General features: G+C 41.2%; 1 protein-coding gene across 3 annotated transcripts in view; it reads left to right on the top strand.

Moving 5' to 3' along the window:
- arhgef10 (Rho guanine nucleotide exchange factor (GEF) 10) overlaps nucleotides 1–27,071 on the top strand; it is a 56,352-nt gene that overhangs the window by 21,558 nt on the left and 7,723 nt on the right. For 2 of the 3 annotated variants that reach the window (XM_034576375.1, XM_034576376.1), the window contains exons 9-27: nucleotides 58–174; nucleotides 1,101–1,212; nucleotides 1,515–1,627; nucleotides 1,724–1,801; nucleotides 1,883–2,062; nucleotides 3,014–3,130; nucleotides 3,445–3,537; nucleotides 4,057–4,227; nucleotides 5,473–5,618; nucleotides 6,099–6,283; nucleotides 12,030–12,145; nucleotides 13,343–13,470; nucleotides 14,889–14,989; nucleotides 15,318–15,439; nucleotides 17,195–17,281; nucleotides 18,385–18,611; nucleotides 19,219–19,376; nucleotides 22,982–23,124; nucleotides 25,307–25,481. In XM_034576375.1, the coding sequence (XP_034432266.1) occupies nucleotides 58–174; nucleotides 1,101–1,212; nucleotides 1,515–1,627; nucleotides 1,724–1,801; nucleotides 1,883–2,062; nucleotides 3,014–3,130; nucleotides 3,445–3,537; nucleotides 4,057–4,227; nucleotides 5,473–5,618; nucleotides 6,099–6,283; nucleotides 12,030–12,145; nucleotides 13,343–13,470; nucleotides 14,889–14,989; nucleotides 15,318–15,439; nucleotides 17,195–17,281; nucleotides 18,385–18,611; nucleotides 19,219–19,376; nucleotides 22,982–23,124; nucleotides 25,307–25,481 (2,569 nt within the window). The remainder of the gene's footprint in view (nucleotides 1–57; nucleotides 175–1,100; nucleotides 1,213–1,514; nucleotides 1,628–1,723; nucleotides 1,802–1,882; nucleotides 2,063–3,013; nucleotides 3,131–3,444; nucleotides 3,538–4,056; nucleotides 4,228–5,472; nucleotides 5,619–6,098; nucleotides 6,284–12,029; nucleotides 12,146–13,342; nucleotides 13,471–14,888; nucleotides 14,990–15,317; nucleotides 15,440–17,194; nucleotides 17,282–18,384; nucleotides 18,612–19,218; nucleotides 19,377–22,981; nucleotides 23,125–25,306; nucleotides 25,482–27,071) is intronic. The other variant, XM_034576377.1, reaches the window with a different exon arrangement.

The following is a 27,071-nucleotide window of genomic DNA, read 5'->3' as shown; positions in this document are numbered from 1 at the left end:
AAGTTGCTGGCTCATTCCAAAACCATAACCAGTAACACTTGCTTTGCTTTTGTTTAGCTCTCTCAAGATCTGACTCGCTTGAAAGAACACTATGAGAAAAAGATGAAAGATCTAATGGCAAATACAGTGGGAACGGTAGAGCTGCAGCAGTTAAAACAGAAACACGAGCAGAAGGTAAACGACCTGAGGCCCACTTCCACCCGCCTGTGCTCGACAAAGTAGTCCCAACCCTTTAATCTGAGTCCCGCTAACCCCTCTGGTACATTTGACACTTAGCATGGTACCTTCATACTACTCTGATGTGAATGACTTGTGGTGGTGCTAGTGGTGATGGGTTTGCATACATGTATCTCCTTATGTCTGTTGTTTTGATATTTCCCGTTATATGTTGATGCACTAGAAGTTGTAGAGCTTAGGATATATATTTGAGAAACAGTTGTTAGATTAATATCTAATGCAGTGTCTGTTCTAAACCTGTCTGTTTGGAATGGGTTGTTTGTTTGGCCTGTGGTGATGCTAGTTACAGCTTTGACTGTTGTCGAGTCACTTATGTTGATAAGTCCCAGCCGCTGCTGCTACAGAGCAGAACAGACCTGTTTATTAAAATTGAACGAGTCACATATTCGAATTGCACCAATTTTGACACTGCACCTCCTTGGGCCCTTAACAATAAATATGTTAACTATGAGATTTCTGGATTTTGTAAATAGATTCAGGGAAAACAGAAACACTAGTAATTGAATTGATTTAAGTTGTTCTCAGAGTAGCTTGAAAACTGTAACATAAAGAAAATACGAGTGGCTTCTACAGCATCTCTTACAATGTTAACCTGTCTTAATGTGTGTAACCACTGTGTTTCTTACAGCTGATGTCTCAGTCACTGTCATTCTCTGATCAGCTCTGCTGTATGACACCATCTTCTGTTTACATTCATCCCCGTCTAACACTACTTCTGTCCTGCTTAGCCCGGTCCAGTGGCTTTTTAACCATAGGTTTAGATGAAAACTAAACTTCACCTTGGATTAAAATTCTCACATTCTATTAACATTTTGTGTAATTTTTGCCATATAGATAATATAATGTATATTATCTTATCCAAGATGCAAAAGCTGGTGAAGGCCGCCAAGGAGGGGACCAAAGATGGGCTTGAGAAAACGAAAGCTGCAGTGAAAAAGGGACGCTCTTTCATCAAAACCAAGTCATTCTGTCACGGTATGTGCTTCTTAAAAAGACCACTGCCTCTTCTATTTATCTTAAAGCAACACTATGTAACTTTTACTGAGCAATAGCAGGTGTTCAGGGCGAGGAATGAAAGAGGCACCGTTCTCTCTATTTCAAGTCGATGTATAATCAAACTAATTTGAAGCTGCTATTTTAGGGTTAAGGAGTTGGATAGTGTTGCTTTAAGTCAGTGTTAATGTGAGAGTTTCAGTATTTACTAAAGACTAAGGACTGTCCCTTCAACATGTTTACTTTATTGCAGCTTTTCTTGCTCTGTCTTCTTAATCTTTTAGAGAGGAAGTCAGTGGGTTTTGAAGATGAGGAGTCTGAACTCTTCATCGAAGTGGACTGTTTCAATGTTGAGCCAGTGCTGTGTCTCGCACCAGAAGGTCTTTCTCAGCAACAGGTAATGAACATGCCCTTCTATGTATAGCTTTAATAAATCGAGCTCATTGCTGTGTGAATTAGCTGTTTTAGAAAACCATGTTATTTTCCTCCACAGCTGGTGAGAAGATGTATATTGGGATCTATTTTGGAGAGTGAGAAGAACTATCTTGAAGCATTGAAGAGGATACTGGAGGTATGGGAGAATGATTGCAGCAAATGCCTAAATCCACTTTGAAGTGTTTGTTATTACAGTGTACACTGTTTGCTTTGTCAGCAATATGAGAAGCCCCTGTCCCAGCTTGAGCCGAGGCTGCTGAGCGACAGGAAACTGAAGATGACTTTCTATCGGGTGCGTGAGATCCTGCAGTGCCACTTCCTGTTCCAGATTGCCCTGGCGAGTCGCGTGGCTGAGTGGGACAGCCTGGAGATGATCGGGGACGTCTTTGTGGCATCGGTAAGCTGTAATTACTAGGCCTTTTTACAAGAATTGCAACACTAAAATAAAAGAAAAAAATGGACTGAAATGCATTCGTATGCAGATCGCCTATCGCCTATGCAGAAGTGTCGTTTGTGTTTTGTGTGGAGAAAAGTTTGTCTTCTGTGATTTATAAACAAAAAAAAAAGGAGTCAGACTTTAAACAGTGTAGAGCAAACAGAAGAAAGAGTCTTGGCCTGAATTTCTGCTGTCTTCACCGGAAGCCCCGAAATATTACCCCCAGAGGCTGTTGCCTTGTCAGGCAACAGCCAATGGGCTCTGACCTTGCATTTGTTTGGTTCTTGTTTGGCTGAGCTCATGCTTCTCATCCCATCATTAAAAAAACCACAAAAACATGGAACATTCCCTATAATCTATATGTTCAATAAAATAATATCAAGATATAATCACATTTATAGTTCATTTACAGTTTACTTAGATAGACAGAAGCTGAATGCACACAGTTTTTTTTATTTAAAATCTATCTACTAAATAAACAGGGAGTCAGCTTGACTGTTAAAATTATGTAAATATGTTTTTTTTCAACAATGTGATCCAGTTATTTTAACCATAGTCAACAGAAACAAAATCAATGAAAATGAAAAGGCTCAACCTCAGCGATGACCTAAAGATCATAAAGGTACTGAATTATGCATCACCCCTCGACGTGCACCAAGGTGTAAGGGCTCTTCCATGCTATTCACAGTTTTTACATGTATTCAACCAGAGCAAATCATGGTATGAGTAGAACTCTGCTTGTGGTTAAAATGCTTTTTAAGTCACACAACAGCGATCATATCCATAGAAATCTCAATCTAAACTTCCAGATCTTGACAATGAAATCCATCTTCAACAGGAACACCAGAAATATATTTGAGATTCCTGGTGTCCCTCAGATCCAAGTCATAAAATCTGTGTCTTTCTCAACAGTTCTCAAAGTCTATGGTGCTTGACGCCTACAGCGAGTATGTGAACAACTTCAGCAATGCAATGGCGGTGGTGAGGAAGACGTGCGCAGCCAAACCTGGCTTCTTGGAGTTCCTCAAGGTTTGACAGCAACACTGAAATGCAAAGTGTTAAACTCAGAATAGCATTTTATTATAATTGTGTTAAATAATGTTCTCTCAAAGGGATCTTTTTTTTCTTCTTTTTTTTCAGAAAATTATGCACATATTAATTCTCTGTTTATCTTTTTTGATTTTTGTAAATTTAGTGGAAAGCACAAATAAAACAAAAAACTGAAGCCTGTATTTTAACAAGCTTTTTACTACAACTATGTTCATGCATTGTAGTCCTACTCCTTTTAAAATCAGTTTGACTGGTTCCTCACTACACTCAGTAACCAATATTCTCACCTGCAGCATCGTCAGGAGACCAGCAGTGACAGAATGACTTTGTATGGCCTGATGATGAAACCTATCCAGAGGTTCCCACAGTTCATTTTACTCCTTCAGGTACAATGGAGTCTTGTTTTTAGCTCCTTGTGTAATATGTACATTCACCAGCAGGGGGAGGACTATGCACATATGTCAAGGCACTGGGTTTTTCAAAGTGCTATAACTCAAGGTGCGCTCTAAAGGGAAATGGATTCATCAGATCTCTTTAAATCCCTTTATTTATTTGTTTATTTCACTGATATATTTAATTTGCCTGTGTGTCTTGAAGAAAACATCATACAACATATGACACACTGAGTTTCTTGCTTTTAAAAAAAGTATATATATGTTTAACAGTACATGCTATAAATGCCAATCAGAATAGCTTGTGTGTTCATGATAATAGGAGTTGAAATATACATTAATTCTGTTATCAAATCCTGTGCTTTGTGAGTGTAGAAAAACAGACGAGAAGGAGAGAGGAGCAAATGCTGTTGGATGCAGATTTAGGAGTTTTTATTAGATTATTGACAATTAATGAGCAATTGTCCTAACGGCAGACTAATGTGTAGCTTCTAACATGTGCCTCCTCATCAGGACATGCTGAAGAACACACCGGTGGGCCATGCGGACCGTCTGGCCCTTCAGATGGCGCTGACCGAACTGGAGACGCTGGCGGAGAAGCTCAATGAGAAGAAGAGGGAAGCTGATCAGCGTTGTGAGATCCGCCACATTGCAAAGGCCATGAACGAGCGCTACCTCAACAAGGTCTGTCCGTTCCTCTTGTGTGCTGGCATGTGTTTTGTAGTTTGAATTGTATGAGACTGAGATTACATTTTGTTTTTGACATCCACCAAGGAGGTTATGTGTTCTCCCCTGTCAATGTGATTTCTGGTTGGTTGTTTGTTTGTATGCAAGATTACACAAATACAACATGATGGATTTTATTGAAACTTGATGGAACAATGCTGTGTGGGTCAGGGAAGAATCCATAAAAGTTTGGTGCAGATCCAGATCAGTGGGCAGATCCAGGGAATTTTTTTTCCCATTTCTTTAACATTTCAAGATCGGGCGATTTTCAACATTTTCATCGATTTCTCAGAGAATAATTCATGGATTTTAATGAAAAAAAACTATCATATTAAGGTAACTAATATCTATGACTGTCGAAATTTGGTGCAGCTTGATTGAATTTCAGGGGGAATGTTGAGCCTTGGCGAAGCTATGCGCTCTTCTTAGTGTCATTCTAAGTTAATCTGTATTTTCTTACTTGCCGGTGAAGAATGTGGTTCTAACGATGTTCTCATTGCTCACTGCAGTTTGCACATTTTTGGCCTACGTTTGATTGTTTCAGCATATGCTGTGGCATTTCCCTCTGTCCCAGTGTGGGCAGCCATCAGGCATTTTGAGCTCCACATTTTCGACCTACTATTCTCCTGACTGAATGCCATATTTTTAGCACGTTGCTCAGCACAACATGTGCCCACACCACCAGCCTTCCCCAAGGTATAATTATTTGCCTAACTGCAGCCACCCCCTCTATGTAGCATCTGTGTAGAAACATGTGTTTACAGGGTACCCCACATGAGGCAGAGGAGTTTTGTTCTTCATAGCCTCTAATTGTTCAGAGTCACCGTTGAAAGTGTATGCTGTGATCCAGAATAGGTGGTTTCACAGCGGAGGGACAGGAAACAAGTGAGACGGAGGAGCAGGATGAAATTTGACTAAAGCTCACTGAATTTTTCCTGGATACTCTGAGTTTGAAAACATATGGCAGTGTTCATTTTAAGATTTTATCTGAGGCTCTATTGGCTGAAATGCTTTGGAATTATTTTCTTGTGTAACCCAATAAAACCTGTTGAAATGTATGAAGGACATTTAGATCTCTGAATGGTTTACATTGCTTCTCTGAAGTAGGTTATGTTAACTAAACAAAGACCTAATTCAGAAATCCAAACTCCCACTATACGTTGACATAGTATCAGTATCTGACTCATCTGCCCTGTCCTTTAGCTTCTGAGCAACGGCAGCCGCTACCTGATTCGCTCAGACGACATGGTGGAGACGGTCTACAACGAGCGTGGGGAAATCATTAAAACCAAGGAGCGCCGCCTCTTCCTGCTCAATGATGTTCTCATGTGTGCCACACCCAATATTCGGTAAGAGCGACAAACCAGACCTGCTCTTAATCTCGCCATTAAATTGCACCTTCTACTGGGATCTCAATACAATCTTAGAAAGACATTTCTCATGTTATTTTTGTTTTGATCATGACATTTGCATATGTCACTTTTCCTACTAAGAAAGATGGTCAGCATTGAATGTAACTGTGAACCTTGGGCTGACTTTTGACCATTCAGCCCCACTGTGGCCTGCTATTTAACTGAGAGAGATGGAGAGCCCTGTTCCCAGACTTTTCAGGTTCTGTCCTGTACTGTAACATGCTGGTCACCACATGCTGCCTCATGATGCCCCCTCTCTTTTGCACATGGCATGTTCTCTTTATCCAACCTTCAGCCTTTCTTCTACTCCTATACCTTCTCCTCACACAGCGCAGGGTCTACATACAGTTTATTCTCCACAAACAAGATGCTAACACCCTGAAACCAAGTGCCGCTTTACCCCCTTCTTCTGTCCAGATGTCAGGATGGCAGTGGGAGTGGCAGTGGAAATGCTCCACCTGAGCAGAAGTTCCTCCTGAAGTGGAGCGTGCCATTGAGCTTCGTCGAGGCACTGGAGTTTGGATCCAGCGAGGACATGGCCGACAGCAGCCGCTACCCGGCAGCTCATTCTGGGGAGAAGGTGGTCATCAACGCTAAGCCAAGTAAGCACCGTAGTGTCTCATTCTGTTGGTTTGAATGATCACATGGCCTATTTGTCTGTCTGTCCGTGCCTTTGTCCGCTTCTCTTCACACTGAGCTCCGGAAGTAAAGCTGACGTGATTACAGAGTATCAGGTAGTTGAAGATTGATCCCTCTATAGTCCTTGTGGATTTAAGACTCTGGGATCGGAGCCAATAAATGCCTCTCAGGTAACTGCCTGTGCCTGGTGTGTGGTTCATGAAGTTCTCAATTGTGACTGAAATATCTCCAACTATCTGTCCTACCTGGAGTCATTTGATGGAACGAATTGACCCGTTGACTTGTCCCATTTTAATTAACTAACAGAACTTGTCTCATACATAAATACATAGAAATAAAGGCTGGTTTATACTCGCTGTTCCTTTCATTTCTACTGGCGAACGCCATCATTTCGGCTTGTCGCACACCTCACAACTTTTTTAACTTGGCGCCCATCGTGCACCGATAGCCCATGCACAAACTAGGATAAACTGAAAGCAAGAAACTACGAACAGGTTTGTCTCTACGGACTGACAGAGATTATTATTCTCCCTCATGAGGGAGCAAAGAGATTCTCAGATGGCTCCTAGATTGCAGATTCTGTTTTGAGGCACTCTACAGAAAACTATGGAAAAAAAACTCTGCATACGGTTGTCATGACGAGAGCAAAAGTCGGAAGTGGTGTTCCATTTGTGTTAAGTCATCTTTGCATTTTTCCGGTGGTCTATGACACCAAGCTGCACCAAGCTGCACCAGTATAAAAGTGAAAGGTATCTCGTTGATGTCACAGTCGGCACATGCAACGACCGTTACGTATAAATGCAGCTTAATTGATTGTCGTTTCCTGCTGGACTTTTGCAGACATTTCTGAAATGGTGTTTCGTCCTGCGCTGCCCATACAGCCACCAGCTGTTATTTTTTCCTTCTGTAGTCCACTGGTCGGTTGGCTGGTGAGTCCAATGATTTCAGTCTTTCCACTGGATTATCCCCCTGTCACACACAGCTGCTCAGCCACTTTAAAAGAACCCCAGATTAGACAAACAAGAAGCACAGCGACAGCGTATGATTTTGTGGTCACAGTGCTGCAGCTTTTATTCTGGGATCTAGATATTTCTGTGTGCGTGTGTTTGTGCACGTTGCTGGACTGGTGAATGCTTTCGATGCCGTGTTATCCCTGGTTTGTCAAAGGTTACATGTATTCAAGCTCAGGTCAGAGGTCCACGCTTTCAGTTGCCAGTGGTAATGGACTGGAATTACTACCACGGAGCTCATCCACTCTCTCATGCTCTCACCCAGTGTCCTTCTCCCTCTGTTCTATCATCTTTAATTCACTTACATAAGGCTCAGTCCTTTGCTGCTTTGTGTCACATTTATCTCATAATAAATCCTGTGATTCTTTTTTTTTATGTGATGCTGCAGCAGTTAGTCCCCCATCTATGTTGGGGGGAAAAAAGATTAACAACCAGGACGTATTTCAGTCCAAGTGCACAGGGTATAACAGTAACAACTGTGAATTAAGTTAACGTGACAATGCCCATGTTAATGAATCAGTCCCTGTGCTCTGTGAAGTTGTTGTGCAGATGACAGCACGTCATGTAGATACACACTCCTCCAGCCCAACCTCGGCCTCCTGTGCTGAAAATATCAGAGTTTCAACGGGTCACAGGGAAAAAATTTTTCCAAATTATTTTTGCCTTCCCAGAAAATATGTTATGCATTACTCTGCAATAGTTTCCCGCTCCCATCATGCAACATCATTCTTTCATTTTACATGCACAAGTGTCAATCAATCATTAAAATGTTATATGTACCGTGAGCAAAGGAACACAAAAGTCAAAATTCTCGCCATGAAATAACGGTGGGTTCCAAGGTTTCTACACTTTTCCTGTCATAAAATGCTTTTTCTTGAATCCTGTTCCTTTCAGCTCTATTCAAGCAACATTTGGTGCGTCTTTTTCAGCCTCCTGTCAGACCACCTGTCCTCTGCTACTTCACTGATATGAGCCATTGCATTGGGCATATATGTAACAGATGGCAAAGACAAGCCTATGTAACATCTGGTCTGACTGACAGGTTTTCCTAGGGCTGCAACTGACAGACAGGTTCACAGTGTCATCTTAAAGTGGTGATACCAATGTATAGTGTGTACTTGAGGATGGGTCTTAGTATTATGGGTTTGTTCTTTTAAAACTGTTTATTGAATAAGATGTTGAGTCAACAATAACAGGCCTTCACTGGGTCGCCTCACTCCAATTTAGTTATTTTCGAACCATGGTCACTTCTATGTGTGTCTTTGGGAAAGTGTATTTGTTTGTGTTTGTGTGTGTGTGTGTGTGTACATGCATACAAATGTGTCCAGGAATGTATAACTAGTAGAAACAAAAGACAAAAAGTCTCTCAGTCCACTGCATTCAGCCAAAAGCAGCTCAGTGACCAGGCTGCTCGAAAGCTGCTCAATGAAAAGACTGTTCAGCACATGATGTCACCTCCTTGAGAGTCTCTCTGGTTTGTTCATCTCTCCACTCTGCTGCAGGGAAATCAGATGCAAGACCACCACACAGACTGGTTGTTAAAAGTTACATTCCCCTGCTGCTCTTACAGCCCGTTTATCATGTTGATATGTTTTCTTTGTGTGTGTGTGAAATGTGTAATTGCTGGGATGGCTGGCCTGCTGCTGGAGGTGCTCCCAGGCCTGTTTTGTGAAAAAGGTCTTGGTATTTGGCGCTCTCACAAAACACCATTCAGGAAGTTGGATGGGACTTGAAAAGGGTTGCCCAGTGCCAGTGTAGTCGATGGGAACGGTCAGTCCAGTGATGGTGCAATTATATTACTCTTTGTGTCCTATTATTTATCATATATTTAATTCTGTTCCTCCTTGTGTCTTATTATTTATATTTATAATATTTATATATTATATATCAAATATAGGTTATAAATAGCAAATGGTTTATTTTAATAATAGATACAGATATAGATACACTCCAAAGAGAGTGCAGACAGATCACGGTTACTAACATACATCATTCATCAATGCCAAAGTCTAAGTGATTTTAACGTAGAGTCCTAATAGAGCGATAACATGACACATCAGCAGTTCTGCCCTGACCTGGTTTCAACTCACTGTCTCTCAGCCTTTTACTGAGACCAATGAGCCATGAAGACGGCAAATAACACATTTAGACAAGCAAATTAGTTGAATGAACAGAGACGTGGTCAGAAAAGAGCAGAAGACACTCCTCAATTCATTACCTCCACAGAGGAAGTTGTGTTTTCTCCCCTGTACGTTTGTTTGTTTGTAAGCAGGATTACCAACAAACAACTCAAAAGATTTCAATGGAGTTTTGGGGAAAGACAGGGCAAGTTCCAAGGAAGAACCCATAAATGTTGGTGTGGATCTGGATTCAGGATTTTTTTATTTTTTTTTAAACATTGCTAGGGCTTTTTCATTGATTCTCCAGTGAACAATTCATGGATCTTGAAGAAAATAATCAGGCACATTTAGGGAACTGATTTATGAGGGTGTACCTCTTGAATTTAAGGGGAAAGTTGGGCTTTGGTATGTGCTCTGAGTGCCACTGTAGTTTCTTATTTGTGCTTATCAACATTTTAAGTTCATAAACATAGTGTATGTTGTATGGTGGCTATGATTTGATCCAGTGATGTGAATAAAATAAAGCAGGATGTCATTGACCACATCAGTGAGATCCAAATCCCTGCAACAATGCAGCTACAGTCGGCCTGTTGTGCAGTGCGTGTGCTCCAGTGAGCAGGGCTGCAAACCCATGTATGAGGCCAACTGAGTTTCTCAGCGTGTGTGAGCTGCCTCTTGTGTACAAACTCACAGGGAGGCATTCTCTGGGAGACCACCTACTAATGCGTTTCTGGGGTAAAGTTTCCCCTGAATGCCTGGTCCGTGAGGCCTTCAGGAGAGGACCGCCTGGGTTGCCATGGAGTTGGAGCAGCAGACAGACTTCAGTGACTATTGAAGAAGACGAGGAGTTGGAAGGAAAGGAAGAATAGAAAGTAGAAGGGCAGAAGCAAATAGAGCTGAAGGTGCCAAGGACTCGAAATGCGATTTTGGTCTATTTTTGTTTTACCCTCGACACACACTCTGAAGAGTTAATATAGAAAGGAACACACATTCAAATATTTGTTGTTAGGTTTCGATATAAAAGACTCCTGTACTCAAATTGCCGTTATAATTTGTCAGTTTGGAGTTTTGGCCAACTGACAGGCGTAAACCCTGTTCTCCATGCGTGCTTTTCTTCATGACTATATTCATAATTATCCGTATGTGTGTGTGTGCGTTTGAGTGTTTGAAAGATCTTCGATGAGCCTGACTCTGTTCTGTGCAGCAGTGGTTTGTGGCCACACACAATGTTTGCCATTGTTTCGTTGTTGATGCAGAACAACACAGTAACGGTAAAGTTCACTGAACCGTTCATGTAGCTCAGTGATCATTAGTTTTATTAATTTGAGCACAAGAGCAAAAATGGTGGGAGGCAGCACACATAGCAGCTACACAAGCTTTTGTCCCTATTTATTCATTCATTTACTTATTTATTTTCCAGTGTAATGGTCTCCATTGTTACTGTTGTTATTATTGATTGTCATTGCAGGTTATTTTTCAGATCTGACTTTTAGTAAAATCTAACAGTTAAAACCTACAGTAGGTACACAATGGAGAACAGAGGATGATTTACTTGCCAAAGCAAACACAGTATTCGGTGTTTGGCCTCTGAAACCTGACTGATTATAAATCTTGACCTGATTATATAACAGTTTTCTTGTGAACAAGTCAGCACGCTGGTCAGAGTCACTGCCAAGTTTGCAGAGTGGCCTCTGCTCCTGTGGGAAGCTGATTGATTGTCCCTTATTGATCTCAGTCTTCATCAGTACAATGTAATGGCTTCTCTCATCAGAGTGGCCTCACTCATTACTGTGTGTGAGAACTGTTGGAGACATCAGCTTTTTAGCTCTCACCTCAGTTTCTTTGCTATATTTTTGTTTGCTTCTATTATTTCCAGCTCACACAAGGACGCTGCTTTTTATATCAGACCGAAGTCATTACAATTTATGAGCTGAGGTGATGACTGTTGCTTGTAGCTGTACTTCCAAGAAAGCGTAGTAATTTTCTAGTAACACAAAATTTCGAATTTAAGTTACCAAACAGCCATCTTAAAGGGTAAGGAGTTGTGGTTAGGGGTTAGGCGGTGAGAACACGCACCCACGCAATCTCTTGGGCGACAGTGTGTGTGGTTTTCCAGTGTGTCCGTGAGAACGTGAACGCGCCTCCGAGGAAGATATCAGAAGACATCTAGGCTTAAAACATGGTGTAAGTCATGTTAACACGCCAAGTCGAACATGAATGTCAGGGCTTGCGGACACTTTGGCTGCAATACTGTTTACCCCTGAGAATACAAACGTGTTTTGTGGCATCAAACACTTCAGCACACATTTTGGTGGTTGAAGGTCAGGTCACTGTGACTTTACAGAGCATATTTTTTGCCTTGTGAATGCGATATCTCAGGAACACCTACAGGGAATCCTTTCAAAATTGTTACAAATGTTCATTTGGACTCATGGATAAACTGATTAGAATTTGATGGTCAAACATCAAAGGTCATGATGACTCCAAGAAAAAAAAGACAACTGCACAGGTAAAAGGTGGTCGAGAACAAAACTTTTCTCTCTGTCTAAATATTTTTGCTCTTGTGTGTTTCTGTGCAGACAAACTCTACATGGGCCCAGGTCAGTTGTACCAAGATCTTCAGAATCTAATCCATGACCTAAGCCTAGTCAACCAGATCTCCAGCATGATCAGCAGCCTCAAAGGAAACTACCAGGTACCGTACAACTGCACTCATCACAATCACAAGAAAAATCTAATCATGTTAAATCCTGATAAGGTAATTGGTTAATCAAGTTTGAAAGGGAATCAGTAACAGAAAATCCACACACACACACACACACACACACACACACACACACACACACACACACACACACACACACACACACACAGAGAGTTCGCCTGTCGGTGCTGCTGTGTTGGATGCTCAGTTTGCAGAGCACAGTGTGAGTGTTTGAGGCTGTTTTTGTGCTGCGCTGGTCGGTCTGTCAGAAGCAGAGTGGGAGGCAGAGTCTCAGAGGGACACGTGTCCCAGAGATGGAGGGAGGGAAATACTGATGGAGGGGGGTCAGGTAAGGCTAAAATGTGAGCTGTATTCGGCCAAGCTCTTTCACAATATTGAATTTAATATTCTAAATGATAATAACAGTAATCTTGTTCTAAAGGAGGTCATGGCTCTGGTGGTAGAGCAGGTTTGCTGCTGTTCCCTGGGTCGGTAGTTTGATCCCTGGTTCCCCCTGAACTCGGTTATGCGGTGTACAAACCTATGTCAAATCAAATATGCAGATGATGATCTGCAGTGGTCATCTCTCATGGGAGCAACTGAACAAACAATAACTAACAGTTATGTGTATACTAAAGGGTTCCTCATACAGTTTGAAGCCATGCATTGAAAAGGTCAAGATACTGTCCTAAAGTCCTAATGACACTTTAAATGGGAATTCTGGTATTTTTCAACCTGGGCCTTGTGTTTATATAAACACAATCACCTCAGAAATCAAAAGCTTCCTGATACTGTGTCAACATAAAATATTAATGTGGTTATTTTTCTGTGGAGCCAAAGACAATTTTTCACATTTTGGACATTAGAGTTTGATTTAACCTAAGATTCTCAGTTTGCAACTGACATGTTTTATTTGATTGCATTCAAGTCAATGGATCTTGGTCTATTTTTCATTACTTAATGTTTCTGTTGTTTTTTTAATCTCAAATTATACTAGTGTCTCTAAATAGGGTTCATTTAACAATGTTAAATGCTCTGACATACAAATTATGACCTTATACACCTTTTCCTCTCCATTGTTTTCTTCCTGTAATGACAATGAAACGCTCTGATAAACAACTTATGGCTTGTTTCCTTCTCCTCTTTTCCTCATTGTTTCTTTCTATCCCTCCCATTTCCTGTTCACAGAATGTGAACCCCACCGTGGCCCAGGACTGGGTATCAGGTCTCCAGAGGTTGATACTGAAGAAGGAGGAGGAGATCAGGGCAGCTGACCGCTGCAGGATCCAACTCCAGCTGCCTGGCAAACAAGACAAGTCTGTTTTTCTTTTTTACCCCACACATGGACACACCTCTTTAGCATTAATTGCTTTTTAATACAGACGGCACATACAACACTGTCACAGCCTCCAGTCTCAGTCCTTGCCCGCCCCCCCTCCCACCCTCGTCTTGTTTATCCTAGGGTTGTCTTTATCCCCTTTTACCCTGCTTTCTCCTTCCATCCTCCCAGCCTCCCTGCATGCCTTTAGCTTTGGTATTAGAGTATTAGAGCACATTTGTATATTTTGGATAAACAAGTTTCTCCAACAGCTCTAATCTGAGGCATGAATCTCAGGGGAGGAAAACTGCATCAGTGTTTGCTCCTAAAGTCTGCCCAGTGCTGCAGCTGCTGCTGAACCCGGACGCTCTTGTCACACATTTACACACTCTATTATAATCGGCACATGATTCCCCCAGGGGTGAACTTCCTTTTTGACTTTGTTACATTCTCTCTCTCTTTTGCTTCCTCACTCCATCCCTCACCCCTGCTGCATTCAGCTGGTGAGATTACCCACGGGTATGTTTAGAAACACAGCTGTGCCTCTGTTATTCCTTCCTTGATCCCTGTGTTGCAAAACACACACACACACAACAAAACACTTCTCACCATCAGCCAGTGACAAGAGGGATACATACACACGCACACACGCACACACACCGACACACACACATAACAAACACACACAGCATGTGTACACGACCTGCTGTTAGAAGCGGTAATTGACATTGACTCCTATCGCATTTCTGTCACTGTCTGTCTAGTCAGTCAGTGATAAATAGCCAGAATCAATTGACCCCTTTGCCGGGATTCAACCCAAACAGAGCTGACTTAATTTCATCTTATTACGTATTTTACTCAAAAGGACGCAAATCATCAGACTGGTGTGTCGACGAGAATATCCAGACATCAACATGACGGCTTAGAAAAAAAGGAAAACCTAACTCAGGCCCTCTGGCTGCAAAAGATGTTCACACGTCTCGTAAAAACATAAATCATTGAGTACGTCTCTGATGTTTGGTTCATAAAAACTCTTGTATTTGAACTCTCGCTGCAATGTGAGACTTTTTTAAAGCTCTGATAACATTAACATAGTAAAATATTAACTTTTATCCTTTTCGTAATTTCAAAAAGCCTGATCTAAGTTGGTCTCTGAAGGCCAGTTCCTGTTTTTTGCTTTAAAATACAACCCCATGCAGAATGATATTTGTTGTCTTTTAAATAAAATGACCAGGAAATAACAAAACTACCATTTCACTATTCTGCATGTGTTCCTTGATCCACCACACTCTGCAAGCACCAGACAGCACAGTAGTTTACTGTCAATACCCCTGAAACACACTGATCGTATCCTGTATTTTGTGATATAGATATAATCATAATCAATGTTTGTGTTTTGTTTGTCTTTGTTTGCAGATCGGGTAAACCCACTTACTTCAGTGCAGTGTTCAATACTTTGAGCCCAGCCATCAAACAGTCATGGATCAGTAACTTGCAGATGGCGAAACTGGCTCTAGGTACTGTACTCTGCTTACCTGTACACTGAACATGCATTTATACAGTGTCTATGTACTGTATATGTATATGTATCTATCCCTTCAGTCAGTTGCCTATGATTAAACCAATTACTTCTATTAAACATCTTTCCCATGTAAGGTTAACTATATTTTATGAATGAAATGAGAAATTTAAATCTGTCGTAGAATATGTTTAAAATTAATTTAGAGAAGTTTTACAGTGTAACTTCTGGATTCTCTCCTTCTCTCTTTCTTAAAACGTGTAAAAACACACTGCAGGCTGTACATTATTGAATCAATAACATATTTGTGTGTGTTTTTACATCAGAAGAGGACAACCTGCAGGGATGGTTCTTTGCAGAGGATGATGGGAACCAGATCAAAAAGCAGAAACACCCCCTCTTGCTACGACAAATGCCTGTGGTCATGTCGAAACTACAGGAGTTCAAGGTGGGACCCTCTGATGTTATCTCTAACCAAAATGTTAGTATTTCTGTGTGCGTCTTACAAAAGCAACCCCTTCTATATCATACAATACTTACTGTAGTATCAACCTCCAAAAACATTAGGTAAGCTTTGTTGTATATATGTTCAGTTAGCTCAGTTGGTTAGAGTGTGGTGCTAATAATGCCAAGGTTGCAGGTTTTATCCCCGTATGGGCTATTAAGTTTTGATTGGAGACCAGTTTCGCTCATAAAGTCACAATATATTTAAACTGTATGTAATAATAAAAGAAAACATATATGGCACTTACATGTAGCACTTTGTAGTTTGGCTTTTTTGAAGCAAATTGTACTTACTTGATTCTTGTTGTTCTGGGTTTGTACCCTCATGGTTGAGTGAACTTATTGTAAGTCACTTTGGATAAAAGCGTCAGCTAAATGAAATGTAATGTAATGTAATTACGGAATTTGATAGAAACTCTTGATGGATACTTACTCCAGTGCCAGTGTACATGTAACACGTGTTTGTTCACATGCTCTATACTGTGGATCTCAACCCTAGTATTAGTATAATAGCATTATCAGGCTGGTGCACGCCAAAATAAACAAATAACAAAATAAAAGTGGGGAGGGGGGGTTGTTTTTTGTTATGTTTTTGTTTGTTTTGTCCTAGTGTGCAAACAGACTTTGACTCTCACAAACATAATCAATAACATCCACTCTAAAGTAGATCTTATCACTGGTGCATACTATTTCATTTATTTTGTCTACAACAATCTGGCAACCACCAAAAATTGTCTTGACCCCATAGTAGGTAGTAAGTAAGTTTATACATTCTTATTTTATTAATGATAGTTTGGAGTTTTTCCATCTTAAATCAACTTTCCGATTGTCCATACGTCTTTCTTGTTCTTGAGTGGATCTCTCAAATGTCACACTCCCCTTTGTATGTCACACAGTCATGTTTCCACCAGCATCGACTGACCCTGTGTGACAGAAATAGCTGACATGTGTGGCCAGTTAGCTCAGCTGGTTAGAACATGGTGCTAATAACACTAAGGTCGATGGTGTGATCCCTGTACGGGTCATTATTTAGATTATACTGACATGTTCAAGCACTTTTAAATTGCATATGATTTAATGGAAGCTAATAAAATGGGGGGGGGGGAAAGAATTCCTGCTGATGTGTGAAAGGATAAATCACAACATTCTCTACCAACAAATTATCTTTCGATTTAGATGTTTGGTTATTTATTTTGGCCTGACACTGTTACATGACACTGATTTGTTGACTGGAGTCAGATAACGACATGCAAATGATTGTTTAATGTGTGTTTTGGGCCAGTTGGCGTGGCGTTAATAATGCAAAGGGTTCGATCCTCGTGCAGGCCATGTGGTTTGGAGAACATGAAGTTGTATTAGGTTCTGTGAAGAGGAGCAGTCATTCTGTTTAATAGCGTTATTGTTCCTCGACCATATTTCATTCTCGCAGCTCAGCAGCTCCTCTACTCCTGTCAGTGCTAACAAAGTCCAAAAATGGCAGCTACTAAAAAAACCTCATAGCCAGTTGAGATTATTGACTTCAACGGGGCTGAACCACAGATCTTTGACAATTCTACCTTCACACTGATAAACACTTATTTGCATAGCAATAAAGACAACCTTGAACCCTTGACACTAGTATTGCACCTGTTTTATTGATCTGTGAATTCCTATCTGTTGACTTTACTGTTCTCTCTTGCTTCCTCCTGTCCTGTGCCAGGTGGAGTGTGCTGTTCATAACCCAGAGCCCCATGTCAACACAGAGAGCACAGCAGACACTCCCGTCGTGGGCCATGGATGCGTCTGGGTGAGACATTTTTTTCCCATCATCCCCCGGAAAAGAATCACTGTGTTAGCTCAGATCTAAACAAATACACAAATCAAGATCTTATTCCACGGTTTACAGTGACTGCCGACAGTAATGAGGGTCTTTTCTACCCAGAGGGAGAACTCTATTTGTAGCTCTGTAGAAACACATTCGTTAGCCTCAACTTTGAAACCTAACTGTGCATTCACGTCTTCCTCTGAAGGTCCAATTTCCCCGAGTTTTGAAGTCATTCCAACTTCGTTTTGTTCATTTGCCTTGAAGTCAGAATATGGAAAAATCATGTATGCTGTAAAATGTGTTGTATTTATATGTTTAGAACTTTAAAACAACACATTTGATCAGAGCATGAAATAGAATTCATCTGCATTTGTTCACATTGTATATTAAAACATTTTGTTTAAAATGGGGTTGTTATCGCCTAATGTCATTGTCTTTTGTGTACAGATGCAAATGAATGTTGACGGGCGTGATCTTATTGTTCAATAGCTGATGCAATCAAAAGCTAACACTATTACTACATGACACTATTCTATCATCAAGTCCAGCTCTTCGTTTTTCAAGGAGGTAGATTTTCCCAAAAACGCCTCAGCAGAGCAGATGGTCCCTTTTTGCTGTTTATTTATTTAAGGGTCTAATGTGCCCTTGAGAAAGACTCTCAGGGTTTGAAAGTTATTGCTTCAGTATTTAAGCTTTTCTCTAAATACACAATGAATTTCATAACCAAAGCTAACGGAGTGTTGTGTCTGTTAATAAAAAGCTTGGATCTGTTGAATATATAAACATATCTTTAGTTGCTTATGTTCATGATGAGGTGATAAAGGAAATGTAGCTGAAAGAAGTTAAACCGAGAGAGGAGATTTTTAAATTGTCCGTCATGTTTTGATGTGCACTCACTAATGTAATTAAACTTTGCTCGGGGAGAGACATTTGTTTTTCTCATGCATTACATTGGGAATACTTCACCTGTTCTTTTGTATTGTTTGCTTTCTTTTCATACATTCTGCATTGGAATGAGTTTCACTCAGGCCTCGGCTCCACAAATTGTTAAATACATCTGTAAAACAGTTCTTTTTTTTGTCCAGGTTGCAAGTTGCACCAACCAGATGGGCCAGATAGCCATTGTGGCCATGCAGAACTCCAGTCCTAAGGTGACCGAGTGTTTCAATGTGGAGTCCCGTATCCTCTGCATGGCCTTTGTTTCAACTGAGCAACCCCAGGAGAATGGCGAGAAGGTCCCAGAAAACCACCACGTCCCTGCAGCAAAGGCCAGCGATTCTCCCAGTGTCTGTCTGGGCATGGAGGAGGGCAGGTACACATGGTTATACAGTGTGTGTCATAAAAGTCTATCTGTAGGAACCATAAACATTTTTGTGAAAGTTGTGCTCTACCGACACAATGTAATTTGCTGTCTATGTCTTAGTATCAAACGACAATAGTGTTTTTCTAGACCCCCTCATTTGACACCAGAGTTAAGCTTTGCAAGTCATTTTTGAAGGTCTTTGAATGAACTCAAATTTGGAAAAGCAGCTTCAGGGACAGTGAGGACACTTAAGGGCCGCTCTGTCAGCTCATATCTCCGCCAAGGCTAATGCCCTATCTCACCCCCCTCAATGCAGCGTTTCCCATTCATTATCTAGACTTTGTGGCCGGCCATATTCTTATTTGTCCCGCCACAGTTTTAATAATAGCCAAAACATTTTCGTCACACTTCTCATAATAACATAAGAGCACTCGAACTTGTGGTTTTGCTCACGCACAATTCAGCAACACTCACAAACATCAAAGTAATAACTAGAGTCTGTCATTTGTTTTAACTGCATCCACAGCCAGTATCATACTGATGTAATGCGGATATGAGTGCATGTTAAAGTATGTTTCTGTATTAACTTCCGTACTAACGTTATCTCTCTGTCCAGTATCATCGTGTATAAAAGCAGCCAGCGGTCCAAGAAAGTACGTCTGCAGCATTTCTTCACCCCGGACAAGTCCACTGTCACCAGCCTGGTCTATAAGAAACCCTGTCTGTACGCCGGCCTGGTCAGCGGCTCGGTGGCCGTTTACTCCAGATCACAAGGTGTGTTTGTGTGTGTGTGTGTGTGTGTGAGTGGGTGGGTCTGTGAATGTGTTTATCTGTTATATTCTCAGAGTTCTGCTTTCATAGTGTTTGTTGATAGCCATAATTAGGGTGATTACAAGGCTAAATCACTATTATTGTGCTAAACAGAAATGCATTCACTGAGTTAATTAGACTTTTTGAGTGTGGACTCTGACATTGTTTACTTAGATATTTAGTCTGTGCCTGCCCAGAGTTTTGTAATTTATCTGACAATGCACATGGATGAGAGCACTGTTGCTGAGTTTACCACTTGACTTTTTGGATTTAGCAACTTTTGAGACAAAGCAACATACCTGGTGAGTTCTTCAATGAATAGGAGGATGATTAATGTCTTAAAATGCTGAAAAGTTTGGGGCTAAAATGACTCAGCTAAACATTTGTCCACACTGAATGAAAGAGGTTATTTTCAGAGATGTTGTTTTATGGTCCACTCCAACTGCTTTTTTTTCCCTGAGGTTGCCGTTACTGTTTAAGTCAGAGGTTCATTGTGAAAGCTCGGGGGGTCTCTACTCCTGTGTGCCGAGGTTCTGTTTCCGTTTGCTCCGTTGTCTGGGAGAAGCCAATTCGTTAGTGGTGACCTATTTAAAATCTGCTCCTCTCAGACGAGGACAGACAGCAGAGGAAAGGATCTGGGCTGCTCTAATCCCACAGTCCTTGACATTCTCTGTTTTGTTTTATCTCCTATTAGCTTTCATAGCAGTGCAAACAGATGGTCTCAGAGCTTCTCACACATTCCCTTTCTCAGTTTTTCTCCGTCTTTGTCCGATTCTTCTACGTGTCACGGTGTACAGGTTAAGATGAATTCATATTTTGGAAAATGGAGAAACAGAATCCTTGCAGAGAACTTTTAAATTTAAGGATAATACTTGTGTGTGCAAAATAACGAGTGAGAAAGAGAGGAGAAAAGAGTCCGAGAGAATATGGATGATGGCCTGAGGATAAGAAAGAGGAAAACTCCTCCCACATTCAAGCTACAGTTTGCCTGGAAGTAACGTGCAGCATATGTAACCGTTCAGGAATGTTTTCTGGGCCACTCATTACACCTCGTTTTGATGCACATGTCTTTTCTTCCCTCCACACACGTCCTATTAGACAGTGGCACAGTGTGTGCCAGTGTGACTGAATGTTCGAGCTGCAGTTGCTTTTCATCATTCGTCACAACAAGTGTGTCAAATCACTTCCCAGAAGAAAATTCCTGGCCCCTAAAACTCAGATTTGTTATTATTTCCACGGAACTGCAGCTCTGTCACCGAGACACGGTGCTCGATGCTGAAATCATGAGTCATCCTGCATAGTTTGGTAGGAAAACTGTGCCCTGCATGCCGATTATAAGCCTGCTCAAGTACTTTGTCACTGCGGCTGCCTGTACCCCATTAGCATATAAACTAGGCCCACGGTTTACATTGTAGGGAAGAAAGCCGGCAGAACTAGGAAGAATGATCAGCTTATATTCCTTGATGTTGCACTGTCATCTGATCAAAGGGGGGGGGGGCGTCACAGTGAACAGTGATGTGGAAAACACTGAGCCTTCAGTGCTGAGTTTATTGTTGTCGCTGCACAGAAGTGCTCCTCCGCTGCTGATGCAGTGTGTCTGAAGCTGAGGCTCATTCAGCCTCATTCTGCCACGCTCGCTATTTCCTCTGTGACTGACTGTGTTATGAGGGATGGAGAAAGAGGGAGGCAGTGATTCGGCAAAGGTCGCACGTCACAGACAGACACTCAGATCATGAACTCTGTCCTGCCGTTCTGTGTCACGCCTCCTTTCCTGTTGAGAATATTTTACAGTAGAGCGGTGCCCGTTCTAAACCTGACTGTTCTCTTGGCCTGTGTTAATCCTCCGGAGCTACTTCTGAATTATTCTTTGTAATTAGTGAGTCCTCCTCAAACAGTTCTACAATATACTGTCACTTTTTATTGTTTGTGTGCTGGACGTTGTGTGCAGAGCTTTTTACAAACAGTCGATGGTGCAGAGGGAAATTAAAAAACTTTGTGTTCATCCTACCTGGTTTATCTGCAATGAAGCCGTTATAAGATAAGATAAAAGAATCCTTTATTAGTCCCACAGTGGGGAAAATTGTAATATTACAGCCGCAAGAAAATTTCTACACTGATACTAATGTCAGTTTTTTCCTTAAATGAAACTCGGTCCACAGACTGAAGGGAAACTGCCCCACCCCCACAGACAGAGCTGGTCACATGTTTATTACATTTTTATTAATATAAAATGTATTGCGTTTCCAAATCGCACCAAACTCAACACTGCACTTTCTCAGACAATTGACAATATACATGCCAAGTGTGAAGCTGATTAGCAGAACGGTTAGTGGGATATGCATTCCACATACAGACAGGACGTTGTGAAACTAGTCGGTAGATATGGTACTCTTTACACACATACACTAATATGCAATTCTTTTGCGTATAAAGTACATGCTTACTTACTTTTACTGATATGTTACTGATATCTTTTTCCCCATTGTGGAACTAATGAAGGACTATCTTATCTTATCTTATCTTATCTTATCTTATCTTATCTTATCTTACACTGCGATGAGAAGCTTGTTGCAGCTGACACTGACATGAAGGAATGCTCTGGTTGAAAATGTGAGATATGTGGGCAGACTCTCTTCAGCAGAGATGACTTACATAAGCCTCCAAGTTGGCACTCATGTCATTTTCTTCTTCTTCCTCCACTGCTCCTATCCTTTTTTCTTATTTTCTCTTTTCTTTCATGTGCATTCACCTGCACAGTATGATCATTACAGCAATATAAACAGGGCACTGCTGGAATGCTAATCCCACCTAGCTCCTTTATTTGGGAGATTACCCTTACTTCCCCAGTCATTACTGTACCTCTGAAAGCACACCTCTTTCTCTCTGGGTGGCTTCCTTCAATAGCTGCCTTTGTGCCTTCTCTTAAACAAACACTACTGGTCGGGCAACATTCACTTCCTGGGCTAGATTAGCTCAGGGAATGTGGTGTCTGGAGGAAATGAATTTGGTATTTAACACAGGGCCCTTCTAGCTCAAAGTAAGTTAAAGCCATCTTACAGATGCACGGTTCAGTTTTTCCTAAATTCTAACTTTTTTTCTGTCTGACAAAATTAGATTTTCTCTCATTTTAAGACAACACTGACTGAAATCCAAACCAGAACGGTTGCAGAAAAGCAACGCGCTGGTATTTATAAAGGCAGTCCATGTGGTGTTTCATTGCTGGCGCTGTAGGTGCCCGGGCACATGTAGAGCAGTGCGTGTAGGAGGTGTGTGTGGGATTCGGCTCTGACTAAAGCCTGGCACATCTATATTCATAGTGAAGGCTGTGAAAGCCATCAATGGCCACTCCACCAGCATTAGCAGAGCTGCAGATGACCTTTACAGACGACATATATAAAGACAGATTGACCAATAAAGTGTCCTCAGTGAGCCGTTCTAACTAATACATGAATAATTGCAAAAGAAAAAACAATAATATTAATAGAAGTGATGTACAGTACTGCACTGTTTAGTTTTTCATCGTATGCATGTTCTGCTTATGTATCCCAACACTGTGTTTGTTCTTCCAGACGGTTTGTGGTGCAGTGACAAGCCCAAGGTGCTGAAGCTGGGAGTCCTCCCGGTCAAGGCCATGCTGGCGGTGGAGGAGCATCTCTGGGCATCATCGGGGGGCCAGGTCTTCATCATCAGCACCCACACACATTCTGTGGAGGTATGAAGCCTCGCTCAACCTGATACTGTTATCACGCTGTTATAAATACGTGTCATGTCCGTGTGTGTGTGTGTGTAAATAATCCTTGGTGCATGTCTTCTTATCTGTGTACCTGTCCCAGCCGGCCTGTGTAAATCATACAGGAAACAAGCGCTAGAGAAAAGGGATGATTGGTGCGTTAATCATCCTCATATCAGTTTGTCAAGTCTAAACCTGTGTCAGGTCAGGAAAATAAAAAGCCAGTTTGGAATCTGTTTTGTTTACTTGAAGGTGATTTATTGAGTGTTTTAGTACTTTAGAGCATCCAGAGTTCAGTAGAGAGGGAGTGTGATTTTCTTTTTAATCAAATTAAGGGCAGTGAACCGTCATAAAGTAAAGTGGAAATGTTTGAGTTTGGATACGTACACCATTGCTTATTGTTTACGTTTTTTTAAAAGGTGAAATGTGATCACAAAGCTATTTTAGACATGAACTCCGGGAAATCAGTGGAAAATTGTGTCAAGGCGTTTTACGAATTTCATATGATGAACGCAGAAGGAGATTGTCCGGGTCGGACACGTTCACAACAGGAAAAGAAAATATCCTTAGCTTTCCAAGTTGACCTCTTCATCAGCGTCTTCTACTCGCATGGCACCTCTTTTTTCATATTAGATATTTCTATCCTTTTTTATTTCTATCCTTTTTTTTCCTCCAGTTTTGCGTCTGTCACCTCTTAGAAACATCATGAACACGCCGACTCACCCGCTGTGACTTTTTCCTTCTGTATGTTCACACATGAGACATTTGTCATACATTTTATGACAAGGCGGTTAGCAGTGACATTGTGGAATATCTCCCGAGAAACTGACTTTTACATTTACGTTCTCACATACAGCCCCTCTGGGAAATTTCAGTAAAATGTCCAGAGTTCAGTGCATGACTGAAAGCAGCTTTGAAGTATAAAAGGCATCTAGATCAGGGCGCCTCACTTCTCTTCTCACTCTACCCGCTCCCATTTTCCTGGAATATGGACGTTATTCCCTTTGTGTGTGTTCTGGCCTGGTTTAGGGATTGGAGGCACCTGCCGTGGGTCCAGGAATAGTAACGTTCCTCTGACATGCACTCATTCATAATCTGTTTAGCCTCATTAAGCTCATTATGTTGTACCACCTGCCTGTCGCTCTCTCTCTTCCTCAGCGAGGGCTTACAGTTTGTCCACAGTAGTGACTCAAAGTCCAACAGATGAGGGAAGCATGACCGGATATTTTAATACTTAGTCATTTCAATGAAAGGTATATCTAATATAAGTTACAAGGGTTTACATTTACACAAGGTGCAACACAGTACTTGAATGTTTCACATTTTATCAGAAACATGTACTGATACACTTGTGAATGGACTCTCTCCTTTGCTAACTCCACCTACACGTAGAGTAATGTGTGGTGAGATTATGTAACCAGTGGTGGTGGAGTGAGGCTACTCTGTTGGTTCACATGTTAAGAGTTCAAAACTACAAACTGATTGTGATTTAATCTTACGAATGAATTGTAACTTTTTTATTTATTTTATTTTGTTTGAGATTTATAAACCAAATCTTCTTCCCTGTACTTCCTGTTTGGATTTCACCTGACCGTCGTCATTGACATCACCTCTGAATAAATAATGTTTGAGCGTTTGGCCCAGAACAAACCCCCCCTGTATCATATTCTGCTTTGCACTGTGGAAATGTGATTCTTCATTTTGATGCTTAAGCATAATCAAAGAATTCCCAGACATAACAACCACTTACAATGCATGGGCAGCTGCAGTCTAAACAGACTTTCTGTGGGTTGATTCTCCAGTTCCACCAACATTCAGAGATTCTCCTCCAAAAAACATTTAGTCTGAGCCTAGAAAGTTACAAATATAATACTATTGTGTAGCGTTGGTGCCAAACACAAAAACAAAAGTTTGAATTCCCTCACAGAGTCATTTTCTGTTCGCCAGTGAAAATGCATTTATGGTGATGTAGATGCTAATGAGAACTACACAGTTTATAATCCTACAGGTTGTGTACACTGACATATTTCTATCTGTATATCAATTTTATTATTTTATTGCTTATTTTTTTGTGATAGACTTGGTCCCTCCGACTGAATCTAGTGTCAATGTGCAGTAGTGTGATGACTTACTCCTGTCACTCTGCCCTGTGCTCCTGATCCAGAGGCAGCTGGAGACCCACCAGGAGGAGGGCATGGTGGTGTCCCACATGGTGGTGGCCGGGGTGGGCATTTGGATCGCCTTCAGTTCGGGTTCCACACTCCGCCTTTTCCACACGGAGACCCTGGAGCCCCTACAGGACATTAACATCGCTACACCGGTCCACAATATACTGCCTGGTAATACATCATTTTCATTTTGTTTGATTTACCATTAAGAAAAATTACTTTATTTCATTGACATTTCTAGATATATATGAACTCAGTAAACCTAGCCAGGGTCAACTACTCTGTCAATCATTTTTTCTGTGAAGGATTTAGTAACACGAAAGTTTGTAGTTCAGATATTCAGTCTATATTCAGGGGGTACTTTCACCTTTTTCCCAGGGAATAATTCATGGCTCTTGATTGAAAGGAAATCAGACATGTTTAAGGAACTGTTGAGTGTGGGGGATTTGGTGCAGCTTGAGTGAATTAAAGGGGACAGTTGGACTCTAGTTGCTCTTGCAGGTGGTTCAATCTTCTTTGATTTATTCTACACAATAGCCAATAACAGCCACCACCTGTACCCTTCCCCTCTTGCGGCCCTCAAAGGATAAGCAGTATGGATAATGGATGGATGGAGTGTATTATTCAGAGTGTTTTCTCACCTTGTAGAAGTCCTTGGCCTGTGTACAGGCCTGTGTCGTGTGGTTTGAGTTGATTCATAGTGATTCTGCGGTCTCACCTCCTTTACCACCGTACCCACCACCATCACTCTCAGTTCTCTTTACCTTCTCTCGAGTGTCACTCAGTAATGTGATCCGCACGCCTGACGGGGCCTGAAACCTTTTAGCGAGTTTCAAGCTGTCCAACAAAGAACAGCAAATCATAGGTGTTCTCCTTTTTGATCATCTCGTCCACTGTGCCTATTCAAATACGCCTCTGCACCTGTGGTTGACGTTTGCATGTCCCCTGAGCTCACGTGTCAAAAATGCTGTCTTACTCGGTGCCTGTCAGTAATTAAGCTGACATCAGTGTCGTAGCTCATCCAGACAGCTGTTGTTATGGCAGCTCTGTCACGCTCTCGTCCTCTTCTAAACAGTGGATCTGGGACCTCTCATTTTGTCCCTATTCATAGTGTTGCGTAAAAACTAAACTTTTGACCTCCTCAAGTCATTTTATGGAAACGTAGTGAGTTTTGGAAGGTGCTGTCTAAAAGGAAAATCCAGCTCAAAGTTGAGCACAAACACAAACTTTTATGATTGACCAAATATAGACAGGAATTTAGATATCGAATTGAAATTCAGTGCAGATTTACAGCTGAGCTACTTTTGGAGATCAGCATAAATGAACAGTCCTCAGCCACATGAAACATGAGTGAAATGAATCACTTAAAAAGAAGAAAAAAAAACCCTTCTCCAATAATTAATCAAAATGTAATGGTGGCAAGCTTTTTTTTTTTATTTATTGAACCATGAAAATGTCAAACAAAACAGATGAAAACATAAACAACTAGAAAGGCGCTGAAGAGCACATACCTCCGCCATGGCCAACAGACCCTTATGAAACCACATTTAATTCCTAAAATTGGATCTGGCTTTTGCTTTTTGGATCCACACCCACACATCAATCTGCACCAAATTTCACACACTCGTAGATATCATTCCTCTAAATATGGCTTATACCTGTGAATTATTCCTGTGAAATTGTTAAAAATGTTTCTTTGACCCGATTAAAAACTTAATGTGTTATTTCCTGACCTACACCGCGTCCTCCCGCCAAGTTTAA

This window comes from Hippoglossus hippoglossus, chromosome 22 (genome assembly GCF_009819705.1).
Source record: "Hippoglossus hippoglossus isolate fHipHip1 chromosome 22, fHipHip1.pri, whole genome shotgun sequence".
NCBI lineage: Eukaryota > Metazoa > Chordata > Actinopteri > Pleuronectiformes > Pleuronectidae > Hippoglossus > Hippoglossus hippoglossus.
This window is presented reverse-complemented; position numbering and strand designations above follow the sequence as displayed.